This window comes from Lutra lutra, chromosome 12 (genome assembly GCF_902655055.1).
Source record: "Lutra lutra chromosome 12, mLutLut1.2, whole genome shotgun sequence".
NCBI classification, from domain to species: domain Eukaryota; kingdom Metazoa; phylum Chordata; class Mammalia; order Carnivora; family Mustelidae; genus Lutra; species Lutra lutra.
The window spans coordinates 65,345,956-65,366,731 of record NC_062289.1 but is presented as its reverse complement, the minus strand read 5'-3'; the positions used below and the strand labels follow the sequence as shown (position 1 = coordinate 65,366,731).

The 20,776-nt window shown below is 53.6% G+C and overlaps 1 protein-coding gene across 2 annotated transcripts in view; it reads right to left on the bottom strand.

The window, feature by feature from the left end:
• The window catches only part of PPIL2 (peptidylprolyl isomerase like 2), a 30,133-nt gene extending 9,753 nt beyond the window's left edge, over positions 1-20,380 (bottom strand). For both annotated transcript variants that reach the window (XM_047696742.1, XM_047696741.1), the window contains exons 1-12: positions 20,243-20,380; positions 18,486-18,535; positions 16,989-17,034; positions 14,515-14,577; positions 13,276-13,327; positions 8,513-8,564; positions 4,886-4,977; positions 3,937-4,026; positions 2,999-3,074; positions 2,123-2,283; positions 823-898; positions 149-255 (exon numbers count right to left, since the gene is read on the bottom strand). In XM_047696742.1, coding sequence (XP_047552698.1) covers positions 149-255; positions 823-898; positions 2,123-2,283; positions 2,999-3,074; positions 3,937-4,026; positions 4,886-4,977; positions 8,513-8,564; positions 13,276-13,327; positions 14,515-14,577; positions 16,989-17,034; positions 18,486-18,535; positions 20,243-20,274 — 897 coding nt within the window. In that variant the 5' untranslated portion in view covers positions 20,275-20,380. The remainder of the gene's footprint in view (positions 1-148; positions 256-822; positions 899-2,122; positions 2,284-2,998; positions 3,075-3,936; positions 4,027-4,885; positions 4,978-8,512; positions 8,565-13,275; positions 13,328-14,514; positions 14,578-16,988; positions 17,035-18,485; positions 18,536-20,242) is intronic.
• Between the last annotated feature and the right edge of the window lie 396 nt (positions 20,381-20,776).

Below are 20,776 nucleotides of genomic sequence, written 5' to 3'. Positions count from 1 at the left end.
CAGGGTCCCTTCTGGGGAGGGGAGTGCAGGCACTGGGCCTTCTAGGGGGCAGGTGGAACATTTGTTCTCCCACAAGTGCATACAGGCGTGACTACGGACTGAAAAGATGGGCAGGCATGCGGACCCTGACAGGGACAGCCACACGCACCATGTCGCAGTGCAGCTCCAGATTGAGGTCGCCCTTGTTGGTGTGCAGGCGCACGTAGCCCTTCTTCTTCACAAACTGGTAGCGCAGCACATCCTCATCAATGGCGGCTGCAAACCAAGGCCCTGGGTCCGTGCTGCCCTCCGGCTGGGACAACAACCCCTACCCACACCAGGTCTGGGGGGAGCCCGAGGATTGGCCCTGGCCAAGCACGGGCTCACGGCGCCCCAGCCACAGGACAGGGTGGGTCTCGGGGCCGGGGGACATGGCGGGGCTCGGCAGCTAAGGTGGGGGAGCCTGGAAAAGCCTGGAATGGGATGTCATTGGGAAGGAAGGGGACAGTGGGGGCCAGAGAGGCCGACAACACGAGAGGAAGAGGTGTGGGGCCAGTGCCAAGGTGGGACGTAGGCTGGAGCCCAAGACAGGACAGCCCCGGTGGGGAGGAGGGAGGACCTCCTACCCCTCGGCTGGGCCTTCACTGCAGCCTCTGCCCCCACCCCTCCACTTTTAGAAAAGTCCTGTCACTGCCTAACCACACCAGAGCCTAACCACACCAGAGCTGCCTAAGCACCCATGAAGGCCAGGCATGATGGCACGTCACAGGGTGCAGGGGCAGGATGCCCGCCCTTGGCCACTGTGAGGCAGCCTGCTGGTGACGGACAGGCAAGGGCAGCTACCTGCTTCGTGTGTGGTCTCCGGAACCATGGCAGTGGAGGTAAAGGAGGCGCTGACCTTCCCGGTGGAATAGTGCGCCTGCAGAGAAAACCAGGTGGCCCATGAGCAGCGTCCCCGGAAGCTGGAAGGCCAGGATCCCATCTCTCGGGGCCCCCTTAGTGCCCTTCCTCCAAGAAGCTGTCCCTGGCGGCCTCCCACAGAGCCCAGCAGGGACTTCTGGGGGGCCTGGCTCTTTCTCTAAGGGCTCAGGGAGTGCGGGGACTGACGCACTCAGGGAGTGCGGGGACTGTCGCATCTGCGACAGAGGGCCCTGACCGGCCAGGAGGCTGAGACCCAGGTGGCCAGGATCTCATGGTAACTGAGACCCTGGACAGAACTAGGAACCAGTCACTGCTGGGGTTCACAGTACGAGGGATGCTAGTTCCTTTTCAAAGGTTTCAATTTCCTAGAGTAAACACACTGCTTTTTCAATCAGGGAAAAGTAAGCCCCAATACGTTAAAAACATTTTTATCAGAGACAGAGAAGAGAAAAAAAAAGGCATTTCTCCCCGTCAGAATGAAATACACCAAAATGCTAAGCACTGTTGTTTTAGAGGGATGGGATTGTGAACAACAAACTTCCTTCTCTCTTGTGAGTTTTCCAGGATAATTCTCTGAGGGAGCCTCAGAGCCCTCCTTCCCCTATCCCCTGGAGCCCTGCCTGAACAGGGGAACGAGGAGCTTTGGGGCCTGACAGGCCAGGGCACAAATCCCGTTACCATCACTGCCAACTGGGGGCCTTGGAGCCAAAAGTGGGTGTCATAAAAAGCAAAGTGACGCCCAGGCAGAGGCCCAGGCAGCAGGCACCAGCTGTCCCCTCCCCTCAGCACCACAGTCCCCTGAAACACCCCTGCAGTCTCTCCCTGGGCTTCCTCTGGGCAACAAGTGACCTGCTCCGCAAGGCAGTGACTGCATCTCAGGGGCTGTCCCTTCCCTGCTGTCCTGAGGCTGCAGCGTCACGTGGTAATCAGGCAGAGGTCCACCCAGACTATCCGCTCCAGGCTGCCGAGCTTGGGCCAGCGTAAGACACAAACCCCGTGGGCCCCCAGCATATGCACCAGCCACCTCCAGCCTCCTGAGGCCCAGCCTCAGTGCAGGCCGCCTCTGGGCCCCCAAGGGGCAGCTGGGCTCTGAGGGGTCCCGGCCACCACCCTCCAAAGGTATCGCAGGGCCCCCATGAGCCCCGTCCCCCATGACCTCTCTGAGGGGCTGAGATGGGCAGGCCGGCTGCGCTGCCGGCTATGTAGCCCTTCGCTTACTCACGGCGTTCAGCTTGTCCACTTTCTTCTTCTCAGGGACCTTCATGGTGGCTGCCAGGACCTCGTCCCCTTTGAACTCCTTGTAGAGCTCCTGCAGCGTCTCACGGGTCTCGGCATTCGTATTTTTCAAATAATAAGATGGGTCCTGTTTGGCCTTTTCTTCATCTACAAAACAGCACAGTGACCCTGCTCAGACGATCCCCCAGTGATGTCCCCAGACAGGCGCAACAGGGACAACAGGCCAGAGCCAGCTGCAATAGCAGAAGCCTGGAACAGGATGCAGGCAAGTAAGCCGAGCCCCCACACAGTGACTCCTGGGGGCCACGACGCAGGGGAGCGGGGCGAGGAAGAGTGCGAGGCAACAGCTCGTAAGGGTGGCAAGATAGCCCGCCCACAGGCAGTTCCCACTGTGGTCTACTCTAGACTCTGTCCCTAGCCACGCCCTGGCCATAGTCACCCCTTACCCTCCCAGGACCTGCCTCCATGCCAGAAGGACCCAGTAGCCTGCACTCATGACCTGTCCCTGCAGTGGGAACAGAGACAATTTCTAAGGAGCAAGGGGAGGACTTGGGAGAGAACATGGCCTCAGGGGGCCTGAGGCAGAGTCCTGAGTGGGGAAGAGGTGGGGCCCAGGCCTCCACCATATGTGGCAGTGGGCACCAAGCATATGGGCCCCAGCTGGGACTCCCCACATCATGCCCCGTGTGAGCGGGTGTGGGTGAGTGCGGTCATGCCAACGTCGGCATAGAAGGAAGCATCGGCCAGTCTGGGCTCAAGAAAGACTCCTGGATGCTCCTGCCCCCAGCAAGGTGAGGGCTTTACCCAGAAGGCACGGACCTATTTCACCCAAAGCCCTGGCACCAAAGCCAGCTGTACTTACCAGGATCTGTCATCTTCATGTTATTCTTCACATGAAAGAAATCGGAGACGTTGAATTTGTCCAAATTGGTGGGGTCCTGCAGCAAAAAGAACACACGCAGAAGACTGAGCCGGGCAACAAAGGACAGCTGGGCGGCCCCAGGGGCATAGGCCCGGAAAGAGAGAGGCAGGGGCACCATGGAGATCTGGGGGGGTCAAGCAGGGAATGGAGGGCACCTGCGGTCAGGAGTGGGCTCTGCCAGAACAGGGCCAAGAGCAGGGGTGGGCAGGGGGATGGACAGACACTGGCACACTGTGTCCCGTTCTCCCCGGCATACGGCCGATGAACATGGATGGACGTTCATCTAGGGGGTGAAGGCAGACATGAGGCAGCCAACTTAGGCCTCCCACACATACACCCTCACCACTCCCTTCAGCCCAGCTGCCAGACACAGAGCCTGCAGCACCTCGGGCCCACCCCGTGGGAGGGAGCATGCATGGACCTCTGATGAGGATGGATAAGTCAAGGATGGGAATGGCCCATGAGGCCACCCCCAGAGTTTCTAAGTCCAGGCCTTTCAGGAGCCCACTCAGGGCTGACATCCTCTGCTCATCCCTCATCCCCACAAATAGAGGCACATCCTCTGCTCAACACTGGAGTAGGACACATACCAGCCCGTCCTCTCCCACCTGGATATGGAGATGGCTTTGGGGGCAGAGATGAGCTACCCTGGCACAGCAAGGACAGGCATCGGAAGGAGAGATGTGAGAGCCAGACAGAAGTGGCCGTGCAAAGGGCCAGGCGGATAGAGCAGGGGTGCTGGAGCTGGGGGCACTGCCAGCAGTGGGGGGCAGCTGGGAAACCACAACCAGGCATGCCCAGAGCCTGTGTGGGGAGGTGGGGTTGGCAGAGGGCATCGCGGTCCACCCTCAGAAGAGCAGTGGCAAGGGGATGCCCACCTGAAGGGTGATGATGTCCTGCCGAGAGAAGGGCTCGTCCGTCAGCAGGTCTCGGAAGTTCTTGGCCTTGATATTTAACTGTTCCACTGCCTGCAGCCAGGAGGGAGCCCGCTGTTAGGGTGCCTGCCCCAACCCTGGCCCTGGGAGCCAGGAGCTCACCCAGGTGCCAATGCCATTCCAGGCAGGGGGGAAAGGATGGCATGACCGTGTACCCCACCACCACCGAGGGTGGAGCCAGCTGAGCCGCAGAGACTAGAATCTGCCATCTCAGCAAGGCTCACTGAAGGAGCCTTGCTGAGATGCGACACACAGCAGACATCAGCAAACGGGCTCTACAAGGCCGGCGTTGCAGCTCTACCAAGCCCCTCAAGCCAAATCTGTGCTCTGTGGGCAGCAGTGACCCCCAGAGCCTCTAGGGCAGCACTGGCCACCCAGACCCTGCCCACAGCCAGGGACAGATGGGAAAACAGCTCAGAGAGGGCTTCCCTGCAACATGGTGCCATGGCGACTGCTGTGGTACCCTCTGCCAGTCCACCCAGAGCAGCAGGCTGGGGGGGTGGGGAATCGGGGCCTCCCCACCCCCACACCTAACCACCAGCTTGCGTCTGCTCCTCCTGGGGACTCCAGCAGGAGGTGGGGCTGTGGGTGCTCAATGCTCCCCTCGGCCCTGGGCCTGCCCTCAGAGCACAGGTTCTCTCCCAGGGCCTGATCAATGAAGACAAGGACTGTGGGGCGGACCCCTGGGGTACAAAACCGACCCCCAGGTTTCAGGTCTGGAGGCCACAGGAAGGGCACACCTCTTCTTGACTGCACCAGTGGCTCTCAGAATGTAGGCTCCACGGAGACAGGCTATGCCCACGGTGCCCGGGGCAACCTCAGCACCAGCCCAGGGTTGCCCTGAACCACACCCCTAAAGAGCCTACATGCGACACGGTTCCCAAGAACCCACCTCGTAGGTATAGACATTGCCGGTGGTCCTGACAGCTACAATGTGGGTGTTGTTGGTGAACACAGTAAACAGCACTGGGCAGTGGTACTTTCCTAGAAAGAAGGAACATACAAAACCAGTGGGAGAAAGGGCCGGGGTCAGAGCAAGGGAGGACACAGAATCCTGTGTCAGCAGGCCCAGAACAGAGACCCACAGACAGTCAGCTGCTCCAGACCTGGCTCCAATCCCAGTGGGAAACTCCTAATCGTCCTACAAAACCCAAGCCCCGCACGGCCTTCCTTGAAGGCGTCTATGCCATCAGCCTGCTGCTAGCAGCCACTACCCTGGTCTCCTCCTCCATCTCACACCTTGCCACATTCCCCAACCCCCTGAACCCTTGCCTGCGTTATTGCAACAAACTCCCACTGCCCTTCCTGCCCCTGCCTTGCCAGCTCTGCACCAGCAGCCAGGAAGCCCATTCAAATAAGTCCAAACAAATACATTGCGGGAAAAGGGGGTAGGATATTTATAGATTGAGACTCCGGACACAGCAAGTACACAGATTTGTGTGGGCCTCTAAAAAATCTTGATTTGAAAACTAGAAGAAAAAGATTACGAAAACATTCCAGAATTTTAACCATAGGCTAGATATCTGATACTAAAGAATTCCTGTTAAGTGTTTAGGTGTGATGATGGTACTATGATGACTTTTTAAGTCCTTATCGTTTATAGACATATACACTGAAGCACTTAAGCATGAAATGACACAGTATCTGGTATTTGCTTCAAAATTACCTAAGCAGGTGCCACATGGGAGCACAGATAAAACCACACAGCTCTGAGTGGACAGGAACTGAACTGGTGATGGCTACGGAGCAGGGATCACCGTACTAATTCTACTTTCATTTGTCTGGAGTTTCCAATTAAAAGCAAAGCCAAAGAGGCACCCGGGTGGCTCAGTTGGCTGAGCGACTGCCTTCAGCTCAGGTCATGATCCTGGAGTCCCGGAATCGAGTCCCGTAACAGGATCCCTGCTCAGCAAGGGGTCTGCTTCTCCCTCTGACTCTCTTTCTCTAATAAATATTTTTTTTAAAAAATAAAATAAAATAAAATAAAAACAAAGCCAAAAGGGGGCCTGGGTGGCTCAGTTGGTTAACCGTTCAACTCTTGATTTCGACTCAGGTCATGGTCCCAGGGTCCTTGAATTGAGCACCATGGCAGGCTCTGTGCTCAGCGTGGAGTCTGCTTGAGGATTCTCTCTCCTCCTCTCCTTCTGCCCTCCCCCTCCTCACACATATGCACATGCCTGTGCTCGCACTCGCTCTCAAATACATCTTTAAAAACAACAACAAAGCAAAAGGGGCACATAGGTGGCTCAGTCGGTTAGATATCCAACTCTTTTTTTGTTTTGTTTTGTTTTTAAAGATTTTATTCATTTATTTGACAGAGAGAGAGCATAAGCAGGCAGAGTGGCAGGCAGAGGGAGAGACAAAAGCAGGCTCTCTGCAGGGCAGGGAGCCCAATGTGGGGCTTGATCCCAGGACCCTGAGATCATGACCTGAACCAAAGGCAGATTCTTAGCCAACTGAGCCACCCAGGTGCTCCAAGCATCCAACTCTTGATCTCAGCTCAGGTCTTGATCTTAGTGCTATGAGTTCCAGCCCTGCACTGAGCTCCATGCTGGGTATGGAGCCTACTTTTTTTTTTTTTTAAAGGATTTTATTTATTTATTTGGCAGAGAGAGATCACGAGTAGGCAGAGAGGCAGGCGGGAGGTGGGAGCAGGCTCCCTGCTGAGCAGAGAGCCCGATGTGGGGCTCAATCCCAGGACCCTGAGATCATGACCTGAGCTGAAGGCAGAGACTTAACCCACGGAGCCACCCAGGGGCCCCTCGAGCCTACTTTAAAAAAAAAAAAAAAAGAGGTGCTGGCTGGTCGAAAATGTTAAAACAATAAAACCAGGTTAATGGTCGGATGGTCAGATCTTCTCTCTCCTCTCTGGCTGGCAGCTGGGAGTCCTGTGGGTGCCCATGTCCTGCATGACTGCTCTGCACCATCCCCACCCTGGACCCCTCCAACCGTAGCTCCCTGCTTCCACCTCAACACTGTCCCAGCAATAGAGGCCTCCTCAGGGCCTTTGCACTGGCTGTGCCCTCTGCCTGGAATGCTTATCCCCACATCCCCTCACACCTCCTGTCTCATTGGATTTCCACACAAACCCCGTCAGTATGTCTCGCTGTGACTCCCTCACCTCCCCACTCCCTATCTTTGGTTGCTGGCAGAAGCAGCATCTGACACTATGATGAACCGTTGTCCAGTTTCCTCCCTTACTGTAGTGTAAGCTCCTTTTACTCCAGGAGGGATGTGGCCTGTTTTGCTCTCTGCACGTGGCAGGCACTCAGTAAATACGTGCTGAATGAGACACACAGTGGGCCTCTGAGTCAGTGGATCTCCGAGCTCCTCAGAGCTCGGAGCTCTGAGCAGGAGGTCTACAGTGTTTATCTATCATCATGGAGCTCTGAGTCCCCAGGCCATCCACAAAGCGCCGTGCTCCGGTTTTGTTGAGGCCATACCCTCATTTACAGTGAGTCGGCACCTACTCTGGGCCAGGCTTTGGGGCAAGATGGGCGTGTCAGGCCCCAGCATCTTCCCTGGGATGCACGCACCCACTGAGCGCTCACAACAACCTCAGCCGTGGCACCTGCATGGGCTGCGAGAACTGTGCCAGGCCCACAAAAAGCCAAGAGCAAGGTTGGAGCCCGCGGGGAAGCACCTCAGCTCTGGTATCTGACAAGAACAGCGGAGGGTGTGAAGAGCTGGAAAGCAGGATCCCTGGGCTGGCGTGGGGCTTCACAACCAGCGGTGAGGAGAAGCCCAGCCAAAGAAGTCCCCAGCAATCCCAACACACCCCCACCCCCACCTGCCCTGGGCCTCTGAGCAGCCCTTGCCTCAGCAATGAGCAGACCAGGGTCGCAGCTAAACAGGGTCCATGCCCACAGGGCCCAACTGTCCACACAAAGGCCATCAGCAACCCTCACAGCCCCCACTGCCCTTGTGAGAAGCAGTGCCCAAAACTCAACATTTTACCCCCTACCCCCTTCCCAGCTTTAAACCATCTGGACCTTTAAGGAAAAATTATGTTACATCTTTTTTTTTTTAATTGGGGCAAAATACACATAACTTTGCCACTTCAACCATTCTATTATTTTCAGTAATCTTTACTGCCAAGGTGGGGCCTGAACTCACATCCCCGAGATCAAGAGCTGTGTGCTCCACCGACTGAGTCAGCCAAGGCGCCCCTACATATTTGAAAAATTAAGGGGTGCCTAGGTGGCTTAGTCTGTTAAGCGGCTGCGTTTGGGTCAGGTCATGATCCCAGGGTCCTGGGATCGAGCCCCATGTCAGGCTCCTTGCTTGGCATGGAGCCCGCTTCTCCCTCTGCCTCTGCCTCTCCCTGCTTGTGTGGTCGCTCTCTCTCTCACACACAAACACAAATACATAAATAAAATCTTTTAGAAAAAGAAAAAGAAAAATTAAGTGTCCGGCTTGATCAGAGGAGAATGATGGATTCTGCAGAAAATGTGGTGAGAAGCAGGGGTGCTGGGGTCTGAGCACAGTCTTTGAAATGGCTGTAAAAGGGATCTCTCACCTTCCTTGTTCTTTGCAAAGTTCAGCCTGATCAGGGACCTCCCGTCCAGTTTCTGGAAGAAAAATTAATAATTAATAAGGAGCAAGGGGCTGATGTGAAGAAATGCCAGGCTTATGAGGATGGGTGAGGCAGAGAGATGGGCAAGGTCTCTGAGCACGCAGAGCCCTCACAACAGCAGGCAAGAGGAGAGCCACAGGGGCCGCCCCGAGGGACTGCCCCAGCAGTCACATGGGTAAGAGAGGCTGCCCCACGGAACCCCCAGTCACTAAGCAGCTGACCTGCTCACAGGGCAACCCCTGCCTAGAGGCCGAGAGTGGAGGTGTGTTTTATACTTCTCAAATGCTGACACATTTTTATTGTGAGCCCTGATGTACTGACTACTTCTAAAGTTAAAAATGAATGTTACCATGAGAGACTATGGACTCTGAAAAACAATCTGAGGGTTTTGGAGGGGTGGGGCATGGGAGGCTAGGTGAGCCTGGTGGTGGGTATTATGGAGGACACGTACTGCATGGAACACTGGGTGTGGTACAGAAACAATAAATTCTGGGGGCACCTGTGTGGCTCAGTGGGCTAAGTCTCTGCTTTCAGCTCAGGTCATGGTCTCAGGGTCCTGGGATCAAGCCCCGAATCGGGCTCTCTGCTCGGCAGGGAGCCTGCTTCCCCTTCCCCTTCTCTCTCTGCCTACCTCTCTACCTACTTGTGATCTCTCTGTCAAATAAATAAATAAGATCTTAAAAATAGTAACAATAAACTGAATTCTGGTACGCTGAAATTTTAAAAATAAATAAAAATTAAACAAACAAAAAAAAAAGAATGTTACAGGGGCGCCTGGGTGACTCAGTCGGTTAAATGTCTGCCTTCTGCTCAGCATGATCCTAGGGTCCTGGGATGGAGCCCCGCATTAGGCTCCCTGCCCGGCGGGAAGCCTGCTTCTCCCTCTCCCGCTCTCCCTGCTTGTGTTCCCTCTCTCGCAGTGTCTCTCTCTGTCAAACAAACAAAATCTTAAACAAACAAATAAATGTTACTTCTTCACCTAGCTGGGGAGTACACGAGCATGCCCCTGCTGTTCTGCATTAGGACTAGTTTGTTGAGGGGGGGAGGAATCAATACCCCCACATGTGGAGTGACCGTGATGGGATCCTCTAGTTTTCAAAGTTCCTGCGCCATCTGTAGTTTACCTCTTCTATCGGCAACTTTACAATAAAACAAGGTCCAGGCAGCCAGAAGAAAAGAGCTGCCCCAAGGTGGGGGGGCTTGGATTGGAGCAAGAGAAGGGGACTACAGAGAGACCACAAGAAGGGGGGAGGGAAAGCTTCGTGCCCCGGAGCACCTAACTGAGAGCCCACATCCCAGTGGCGCCTGGCCACTCCTGCACCGGCCCAGCCCAGCCCTGCCTAGCCGAGCCACAGAGGAGATGCTGGGCAGGCCACCCAGGGCCAGGCCCCCATGTCCTCGCCCTCCTGCAGTGGCCAGCCCTCACCCGCTCCTCCACGGCTGGTTTCATTTCTGCGGTGGCCACTCAACTGCCCCTGCCCTGCCACCAGTGCAGTGAGCATTCAGCAACAGGGTACTCACTCCCAGGCTGCTCCCATCAGACACCCCTCCTGCTTCAGGTCCAGGCAGTCTGGGTACATGATCCTGCACACAACATGCTCCTCCTGGGTCCCCGGGAAGTGACATGGGCCAAGCCAGCTCCTGGTGAACTGCCCTTGGTTTAGCTGCCACGTTAGGCCTGGCCCGAGGCCGAGCCCAGAGCAGCTACATGTTTTGGGACCCTAAAGAGCACCCGTGAAGCAAAAAGCCCGAAACAAAAAGTGCCCTAGACCCAACCAAATGACAATATCCATGGGGAAGGAGACCGAGGCCGTGACGACAAGCAGGGACAAGAAGACCTGAGGCGGTCCAGGGGTAGGGTGGAGGCGGAAAGCCACCACTGGGAGCTCAGAGCACGGAGCCTTGGCTGTGGATGAGCCCTGCAGACTCGTCTGCTCAGACGTGACACTCATGTCAGGGAAGGCAATGAACCCCGAGCACAATCCAATCACGGGGCACAGGCAGGCAGCACAGACCCCACAGGAAGCCCGTAGAAGCCCACAGGGGCTTCTCAGCAGAAGGGCTCACAGGAAAACACTGCCTAGTCACGCTTCTGAATGACAAAAAGTGAGGAAGGAGAAAGCAGACACCTGAGCATGCTCTTCTTCTGGAGACCAGGGCACGAGCACCACCTCAACCATCTGAGAAAAAAACCCACAGGCTCTGGGTGGCTGGGCCCAGAAAGCATGACCCCTCCAGTCTAACCCCCTTTCTTCCAAGGGCAGGGAAGGACCACTGGTGAGCCACCCACCTGATCCGAGGGGCCAATGGCACCCTACACTCTGTCACAAGGGCCAGAGGAGCCCAGACAGCACAGAAGGGCCTCTGGGAATCAGGTAACAAGACCTCAGCTAAGTAATGAACCAGTGACATTTCACCTGTCCTAGGCTAGCGACCAGGACACCGTTCACACTGCTCGCCCCCTCACTAACCTCCCCCTCAAGCCTCACAGCACCCAGGTCCTCCTGGGCCTCCCTGAAGGTGGCCTCCACCTTGCATGGCCGCCAGGGTCTCCATCACAGAGCTGACCAGGCCTCAGCCAGCTTGCTGTCTTCCCCTTTGGGGAAGGGCCTCATCTTAGCAGATAGGCTCCAACCCCTTGGCTCCGGCCAGCTCTCCACTCCACAGTGCCAGAACCAGCCGCCTCGCCCAGCCCGCTATTCCTCCTCACACAGGCCATATTTCATGAGGTGAAAAACCTCTTGGCCTCAAACACCTCCCCCTGGTGTCAACTGTCCTCCAAGGTCGCACAGAAGTCCCTACCCTCCCTGCTGGCCCTCCTCATCCCACCTCCACCCCAACTGCCTGCCCCACTCCATGCACCCAAATCCCTCCTGCCGCTCAGGGTTCTGCTTCAAAGGGATAGACCTTCCTGCTGAAGCCCCACTGGCCTGGAACACCAAGCACAGGCTGGATCACCCAGTTCCACCTGCCTGTCCCAGGCATCCCTGGCACAGGACGTAAGTGACCCAGTCCTCCCAAGATGGGACTGCACTAAAAGGCTCCTACTGGGCTCTCCCCAGCCCCAGAAAAACAGAGACCCTCATGTGACAACCCCGCGAGGCCCACAGGTCCATCTGTAACAACAACCATGGGTCCAGTCTCTGTGCCCCCTCCTCAGCCTCCATCCTGGTCCAAGTTCACACAGCACCTCTAGCACAGACAAGGGCACAGCCCCCTGGCTGCTTTCCCACCTTCCACCTTGCCTCCCTGTAGTCCTATTTCCTACACCACAGCCAAACTGAGCCTTAGAAACGCAGGCCAGGGGTGCCTGGGTGACTTAGTCAGTTAGGCATCTGCCTTCAGCTCAAGTCATGATCTCAGGGTCCTTGGATCAAGCCCTGAATCAGACTTTCTGCTCGGCAGGGAGCCTGCTTCGTCTCTCTGTCTGCTTGTGTGCTCTCTATCAATAAACTCTTTGAAATAAAACAAAGACACAGGCCAGATCACAACATGCTTCTGCATGAAACCCTGTCCAGCTTCCAGTGCCCCCAGCACAAACCCAAACTCCCCCCAGGGCCTTCAAGCCCTCCCTAACATGGCCTCTGACCATCTGCCTCCATCCCCGGGTCTCAGCTTCAACGGCGCTGCTCCAACACCCTTCCCCAAGGCCCTCACCCCCCCATCCCCGGCTCCCTGCTGGGGAGTGCCCCCACCTCCCACAGCCGAAAGCTCCCAGGCCCTGCCTGTTGCAGCTGCGAACTGAAGAAATGGGCCTGTGCCGCAGTGTAAGGGAACAAGAGGGCCCCAAGAAATAAAGGGACCACCAGAGTATGGGAAAGGCAGCAGCCCCACAGGTTTATGATGGAGGCCCGCAGTGGGGGGCAGAAAAGGCGACTATGCTGGAACTTGGCTCTGGGGCTCTTTTCCCAAGTGGCACAGAATTCCTGACACTGGGCCTATGTGCGTGACAGAGAAGGAGCTGCTTAACCTTGCTCATAATAAAAACACCAATTAAGGGGCGCCTAGCTGGCTCAGTCAGTGGAGCATGCAACTCATCTCAGGGTTGTGGGTTCGAGGCCCGCACTGGGTGTAGAGATTATTTAAAAGTAAAATCTTAAAATGTTTTTTTAAATGCTCTCACCCTGAGGCAAAGGAAATTTCTAAAAACTTGATCCTTGTGGTTATTGAGGGTATGGGGAACAGGGATTTGCCACTTCTCTGGAGGACAATTTGCCAGTAGCTGCCGAAACAGGAAACACACCCTCCCTGTGACCCAGCAGTCCTGGGAGGACCCCCATATATGTATCCAGAGATGGGCACAAGGTGGTCGCTGTCCGCTGTAACAGTAGGTGACTTCCAACATGCCACAACAGCCCCACAAGAAGACGTGTGCAGCCACAACAGAACGTGGAACAGCTCTACACACTGACGTTCAGATCTCCAACACCCCAACGGGCGAGGAAGCAAGGTACAGTGAGGTTCATGCAGGGGACTGCATCAGGACCCAAGGAAAGAAGATGGACGTTTGTACACACGCACGTACATGTAAGGAACATTTCCAGAAAGGAACAGTGGGGGGAAGAGAGGGGAGGACAGTCCCACTCATGGTGCCCCATGCACAGTCCTCTACCGCTCTCATGTGTATGCAAAAACCACAGAACAAAGGACAGACGAGAGGACAGCGTTCAATCGGCATTATTTAAAAATTCATGCCGGCCACCTACCTCTCCGTTGCTGGGGTTGGTCCCATACTTCTTAAGCCAAGGGACGATGTTACTGAAGGGAAGAGAAGAGAGAATGTCAGCCAGGCGACCAGGTGCAGCCCGGTGACGATCCCAACATCCACAAGGGCCGCGTCCAGGTGAGCAGTGCGAATGGGCTTCGCTCCGCGTCACTTCTGCTAGCCCCTTGCCTTGACCAAGGAAGTGAGGAGTGTTTCTGGATACATGGGTTTCAATGTATATCCAGCGTTTTTATCGTGGTTATGGGTAAACAACACAAAGCAGCAAAAAAAGATAAACATAAATGTTGATATGTCCACACAGTGAAATACTGGGCCAGCACCAAAAGTCAGGCTTCCAGAGAATTCTGAATGACACAACTGGGTGAAAAACAGATTCAGAACTGTCTTCGCAGTACTACCCCAACCACGTACCACAAATAAACTCACGGAAAAAGAAGAGTATAAATGTTGACTACAGTTATCCCGGATAGTGTTATTATGGTAAATTTTTCCTTTAACTTCGAAGTATTTTCCACATTTTCTAAATAGAGACTGAAGCATGAAGAATTTACAGAAGCTGGGGCGCCTGGGTGGCTCAGTGGGTTAAAGCCTCTGCTTTCGGGTTGGGTCATGGTCTCAGGGTCCTGGGATTGAGCCCCGCATCAGGCTCTCTGCTCAGCAGGGAGCCTGCTTCCTCCTCTCTCTCTCTGCCTGCTTCTCTGCCTACTTGTGATCTCTGTCTGTCAAATAAATAAAATCTTTAAAACAAAAAAAGAATTTACAGAAGCTGATTTATGCTGGGACATAAAACTGAGCACCATGCTTCAAAACACAGTACGGGGAAAGTGTACCTAAATTATGGCTCTACTTTCATAAAACAAAAAGTATTCAAGTTTGTTAACATTCCAAAACAGGTATACGTAGGCCAATTAGAACCCTAGGAGCCCCCACCCCCGGATGGGGAGAGGTCAATGACACCCCAGGCAGGGACAGTAGTGCCTGCCGGCAAGGCTGCCTACCCAAGGGTCACAACAACACTATGGCCTCATCCCTGAAGCTCTGGAAGTCTCCTGGGTCCCCAAGAGGCCACCCAACACTCCCGAGGCTGCCAAGACCCCAGCGTGGCCTGGCTTGGCAGTGCCTAAGACTCAAACCCCCCAGCTGGTTCCATACCCCCTTCCCGAGTGGGTGTCAACAATCTCACCCCCTTTGTTAGCTCAAAAGTCGAGGGAAAACTCACAGCAAGTCGAAGACGACACCCTCAGGGGTGCAGACCGGGTAGGCGAAGGGCTGCAGAGAGAGACTGAGAAAAGGGCAGAGTCACTCCAGGTCACACAGTGGCTCCCATGACTTCTCCCTTTGTTTCTTCCTTCTTCCCTCCAACAATTCCAGGGCTCCTCTGCCCAGCCAGGGCTGGGTGTTGGTTCAGAGGTGAACCCCACATCCCTGCCCCTCAGAAGCTCCCTATACACACCAATAAATACAAGGCAAGGGTCCCAAGAGGTGCTGAGAGCACCTTGGGGCAACAGCAGCCTCTCTTTCCCCACACTCTCTGCTGTGTCATTTGACATGTTCGAGCCCAAAACAAGTTCCTGGAGGTGGCCTTGGGGGGGCAGGACTAGACTCCACTCCCTAAAACCTTACATAGCAGGCAGGCCACACTCTTCTACTGAGAGCTGCCCTCTCTCATCCCAAGAGACTCTGGCGGGCCAATCCTGGTCTGGGGGTGCTGGGCCCACTCCTGCTTAGAGTGTGCACACAACCCCCCCCCCCACATTTTCAAGGGGTAGGCATGTGACTCAGGCAAGTGCCCTAGGAGTCCTGGGTAAGTTCTAATACACGGATATGGGGGCAGATGGGTCTGCAGAGACCCAGACTGCCACAAGCCATCTACCACCTCGTAGAGGGTAAAAAGCAGAACCCACAGATGAAGGGAGATTATACCTGGTAAACTTCCTCGAGCCAATACCCTTTTCTCTTGCACAGGGTTTCCATCGCCAGCCATCAAGAGCCCCGGCTGACCTGGCTTGTTTGTAAATCGGTCATCTCTAAGTTGGGTCAGCACAGGTCAGTCCCCAGCCTGGCAGTGATAGGGTCACCTCCCCAGATGCTGCTCCAGAAAGCCCTCAAGGAACAACCTCACCACCTCCCTTTCTGGGCCAACCTATTACTCTAACCCAGTGGTGATCCTGCTGCTGCTGGGGGCTGAGGACAACAGGGTCCAACGCCAAAGCAAGCTCCAGACGGCAAGACACCATCCACGCATCTTCTCCAAAATGGGCCTCAAAGGACATATTCTCAAAGCACATTTTTACCCAGAATCCAAGGTAGTTAAAAAGTGGATGAAACAGGGGCGCCTGGGTGGCTCAGTGGGTTAAAGCCTCTGCCTTCGGCTCAGGTCATGGTCCCAGGGTCCTGGGATTGAGCCCCGAATTGGGCTCTCTGCTCAGCAGGGAGCCTGCTTCCTCCTCTCTCTCTCTGCCTGCCTCTCTGCCTACTTGTGATCTCTGTCAAATAAATAAATAAAAATCTAAAAAAAATAAAAAAATAAAAAAAATAAACTGTGCTCTCTAAAACATCAGCCATCACAAAAATCCATTATCAGGTTTTCTCTCTTTTAAAAAAAAAAAAAAGTGGATGAAACACAGTTTAGAGACCTCTTGGAGGAACTGGAAACCAAGGATGAAAGTATTTCCATAAAATCCATTCATGCACACCCTGAATGAGACCAGATTCCCAGGAGGCTGATGACAAATATCTGTGGGGAGAAATCCAACCAATGATGCCTCGGTCTCACTTGTGGACCCTCCCTGAGCAACTGCCAGGAGCAGGGAAAAGCCCTCACTCAATGCTACATGGGATCCTCCTGGGGCAGACCGAGTGGCTGTACCCTTGGCCCTTCCTACATGCTCACTGCCCTGTGGTGTCTGTCTGAGAGCACTAGGAGAGCTCTGTCAGTTCTCAAGGCCCATCATGACCTACAGAATCAGAAACCAACGGGACACACACACACCCCCACATCCACAATGCATGTGTCCAGACCAGGGATGATCACAGCTTAAGCTTGGGGAAACTGAGGCCCAAGTGGACCATCCCCCCAACCCCCAATGTCTGGAGTTCATTAATGCTAGTCCCACTTCTCCAGCAGACCCACCTTCTGTTCATACACATACCAACCATGATGGGAAAAAGCATCTGGGAGTGTCTACATTTGGGTCTCTCCCCATCCCCAACAGTAACCTGTGTTCCCAGGGAAGGGGGAAGGGGTTCACAGTATCATGACTACTACTGATGCTGTTACTACTTAGACCCTGGACTAAAAGTAAAGCACGAAAGACATGGGCCCGGAGTCAGACCACTGGGTTCAAGCCTCAGTGGCATCACTTTCTGGATGTGACGCCAGAGTGAGGGACTTCCCACTTTTAAATACTGACTCTCTCAAGTGTAAAACAGGCTTAACAACAGAGTCTACTTACCTTAGAAAGTAAGAAAAAAGCTAAAAGAAACAATGTATAAATATACAGACACAGAATGAGCAGAAAGTTAAGTATTAATTCTTATCACTCTTAGGTCACCTTCTCTCAGTTCAAGGAAGATCTAGGTGGGGGAATACAGACGGAACCCACATATGCATCCCCAAGGACCAGATTCACTGTCAAATAACGAGTACCAGGAAACAAGTAGGAGGGACAGATTAACACTCGAAACTCTTACCTGCAGTGATCAAAAGGTAAACGACGAAAATTGGCTTGTGGGATATCTGTTTAAGATGAAAATAAAAGAAAGCTTATTCTATAAATAACTTCATGTATGTGTTCCTACCACCAACTCAATCCCATGTTAAGAAAAAGTTCACGTAGGGGCACCTGGGTGGCTCAGTGGTTAAAGCCTCTGCCTTCAGCTCAGGTCATGATCTCAGGGTCCTGGAATTGAGCCCCATATCGGGCTCTCTGCTCAGCGGGGAGCCTGCTTCCTCCTCTCTCTCTCTACCTGCCTCTCTGCCTACTTGTGATCTCTGTCAAATAAATAAATAAAATCTTTCAAAAAAAAAAAAAAGAAAAGAAAAGAAAAAGTTCATGTTAACTACCTAGTGCAAACACTAACACTAGTATGGGTTAAAGACCTTTCAATAGGGGCGCCTGGGTGGCTCAGTCGTTAAGTGTCTGCCTTCGGCTCAGGTCATGATCCCAGGGTCCTGGGAATGAGCCCCGCTTCAGGCTTCCTGCTTGGCAGGAAGCCTGCATCTCCCTCTCCCACTCCCCCTGTTTGTGTTCCCTCTTCCAAAAAAATAAATAAAAATCTTAAAAACAAACAAACAAAACCTTTCAATAGGTAGAACACATGGAGTATATCAAGAATAAACTTAGAGCAATAAGCCACTAAGGTTGGGTTTCTCCCACAACGTTGTTGTGGGGCCTGGCTTGGCTTTCCAAGACGGTTGTGCTGGTTTTACCCCCATCAGCAATTAATGAGAATGTGCTCTTTTTAATGCAGCCTTGATAACCTTGGGTATTATCATTCTTTTCATTATTAACTTGACAGAAAAAAGAATGTTTATTTATGTCAAAAAATATCACCACCAGAGTGTCTAGGTGGCACAGTCAGTTAAGCATCTGACTCTATTTTTTTTTTTAACAGACTTTATTTATTTATTTGACAGAGAGAGAGATCAAAAGTAGGCAGACAAGTAGGCATAGAGAGAGGGGAAGCAGGCTCCCTGCTGAGCAGAAACTGTGATGCGGGGCTAAAACCCAGGACCCTGAGATCATGACCTGAACTAAAGGCAGAGCCTTAACCCCCTAGGCCACCCAGGTGCCCCTAAGCAACTGACTCTTGATTTTGGCTCAGGTCATGGTCTCAGGGTCATGAGATCAAGGCCTTGTCCACTCTGTGCTCAGCATGGAGACTGCTTGAGTCTCTCTCTCTCTTTCTCTCTGCCCCTTCCCCCACCTGCAGTTGCTCTCAGGCATGCTGTCACAAAAATATATATAGATATATATACCCTCACCGAGATTAATTTTCTCATGTGTTCAGTGTTCTTTTTTGTTAATTATCTGTGTTCTCAACCCATCTGTCTGCTACACTTTCTGTGTTCTTGTTCATTGTTAACTTTTACAGTCTCTGTGTAGTGAAGACCATTATTACTTAATAACAACCCCCCCCATACACACACATCCACACCAAGAGAAAGAGAAGGATTTCATGCCTTACCTGGTTTCTTGCCACCATAGAAATGAGTGTATTCAGCACAGGTAATGTACCTGAAGAAGAGAAAGAGAATCTTACTACCACCACCCTTTATAAAGAGGACAGTCTCTGGAAGTAACCGATGACTGAATCGTTTCACTCATTCAGCAAATGCTTATAAAACACCTGCTATGTGTCAGACACATAGTGGTTAATACAACAGAACACAGAGATACACAAACTAATAAGCAAATACAAATAGTCCTGCTTTCCTCTGAAGGAAATGAACAGAATTTAACAGAAGGCTTAAAGATGCAAAGGAGCTAGCCATGTGAAGATTTGAGGGAAGAACTTTCCAGGTAGAGAGACCAAGCAGGCTTATCACATATAAAAGCCCCGAGATAGGAAAAGCTGTTGTGTTTTCAGAAAAGGGTGAAGTCGCTGAAGAAAAGCACACAGGAGCATCCAGGAGCAGATGAAGAAGGGTGGTGGTCAGGTCACACGGGGCCCCACAAGCCTGGTAAGGGCTAAGGATTGGCTTTAAGCAGTATGGAAAGCTGCTGGAGGGTTTTGAGTAAGGCCCTGGCATGACTAACGTAAGTCCTCAAAGCATTTCCCTGGAGCCTGTGTAGAGAGGGACAAGCAAGAGAGGCAGCAGAAAACCAATCAGAAGGCAACTACAATGGTTCAAGGACGAGTGCGCATAAACTTCTCCTACCGGACGGTTGCTGGATGAATGAGAAGTGGCTCCTGGAAGAGCCACAGGATTTACTGATGAACAAGGGGAGGAGAGAGCCGCAGAAAAGAGGCCTCAAAGCTAACTCCCAGACTTCTAAGAAATCCAATGTCCGTGTGACCACTGACAGAGGGGAGATGAAGGAAGAGCATATTAAATTTAAGATGTCTATCAGACCTCCAGCTGGAAATGTTGAGTAAGCAGCTGACTACTGCAAGAGGGGAGATCACAAAGAACATAAAGGGAAGAAAAAACGTGGAGGGCATGGACGTATGAACTCTGGGAGAGGAAAGAGGATCCAGCAAAGGAGACTGAGGATAGAGACGCCACTGAGGCAGACGTAAAACCAAGAGCATATGATGTCCCACATACCAAAGAAGGTGTTCAGAAGGAGTGAGGTGGTCAGCTGTGTCATGCTATTGAGAAGCCCAACAAAATGAGAACTGTGAACTGATCACTAGATTTAGCAACAGAGAAGTTACTAGGATCCTGACACGAGTAGTGCTGGGGAGTCAAGCCTGCCTGGAGTAGTTTCAAGAAGACATCAGAACACAGCAAGCAGACGCAAGTCTTTCACGTCTTGTGAGAAAGAAAAAACAACAAATCACAGTGGCAGCTGAAGGGGAGCATGGGGCACGACTAGTTTTGTTTTAAACTGCAAGGCTCCGGGACATGACTGTAGGCGGATGAACCAGCATTCAGGGAAACTGGAGGTGCGGGAGAGGCAGGGGCTGATTCCGGAGCAGAGCTCGGGAGTGCAGAGGGGCCCGTGCTCGCCCAGCGCCAAGGCAGTGGGAGGACCACGCTCAGAAGACGGCACCTACGGCGTGTTAGAACCGGGAGCCCGGGAGACCTCGGCGCTGGGGATGGGAGAACGCGGGATAATTCCCCGCCTGGGGAAGGGGCAGAGGTTTCCGGCACGAAGCGCCATTTACGAGCCGCTCCGGGAACCAGCTCTGAGAGAGGGAAGAAGGGCGGCGCGGTGTGCGGGACAGGCGGGCACTGAGGCCGAGCGAGGCTCCGCTCCGGCTGCGGCTCAACTTACATCTTGTCCTTCTGATGCTGTCGCTTCCCCATGGCGGCGGCGGCGGCGCTGGCAGTGCCAGGACTAGCGAGTGCGGAGAAACGACGGCAAACAATCCAAATTCCGACTTCCCGGCCCAGCTTCCTAATTACTTCCGGGTCTCGCGGACCCGCCCCGGAAGCGGGCGCCGTGCCTAAGGGAACTGGGACACCTGGTGCCGAGTGCGCATGCCCAGCAAGTACGCCTGGTTCTAGGGTGCATGGGCCGAATTCACCATAAGGCTTAGATGATGGTGAGGCAAGGGGCCTCTGTCTCGAGGCCCCACTTTCTCAGGCGCCGGGGGTCCTCTCTCTGGATCTTTCGCTTCCTCATCCAGGCCTGGCTACGTGCCATTCCTGCTCAAGCACGCCCTGGTTTCACTTGGGCTCTCAGGTCTTTAAGTCAGCCGGGTACCTTAAGTCCCATCAGCCTCGGGCTCATCTGTTTCCTTCCACCGCAGACAACTCCAAAGGCACGTCCATGTTCGCTGTGTGCCCATTCTGCTCCCCCTATTCG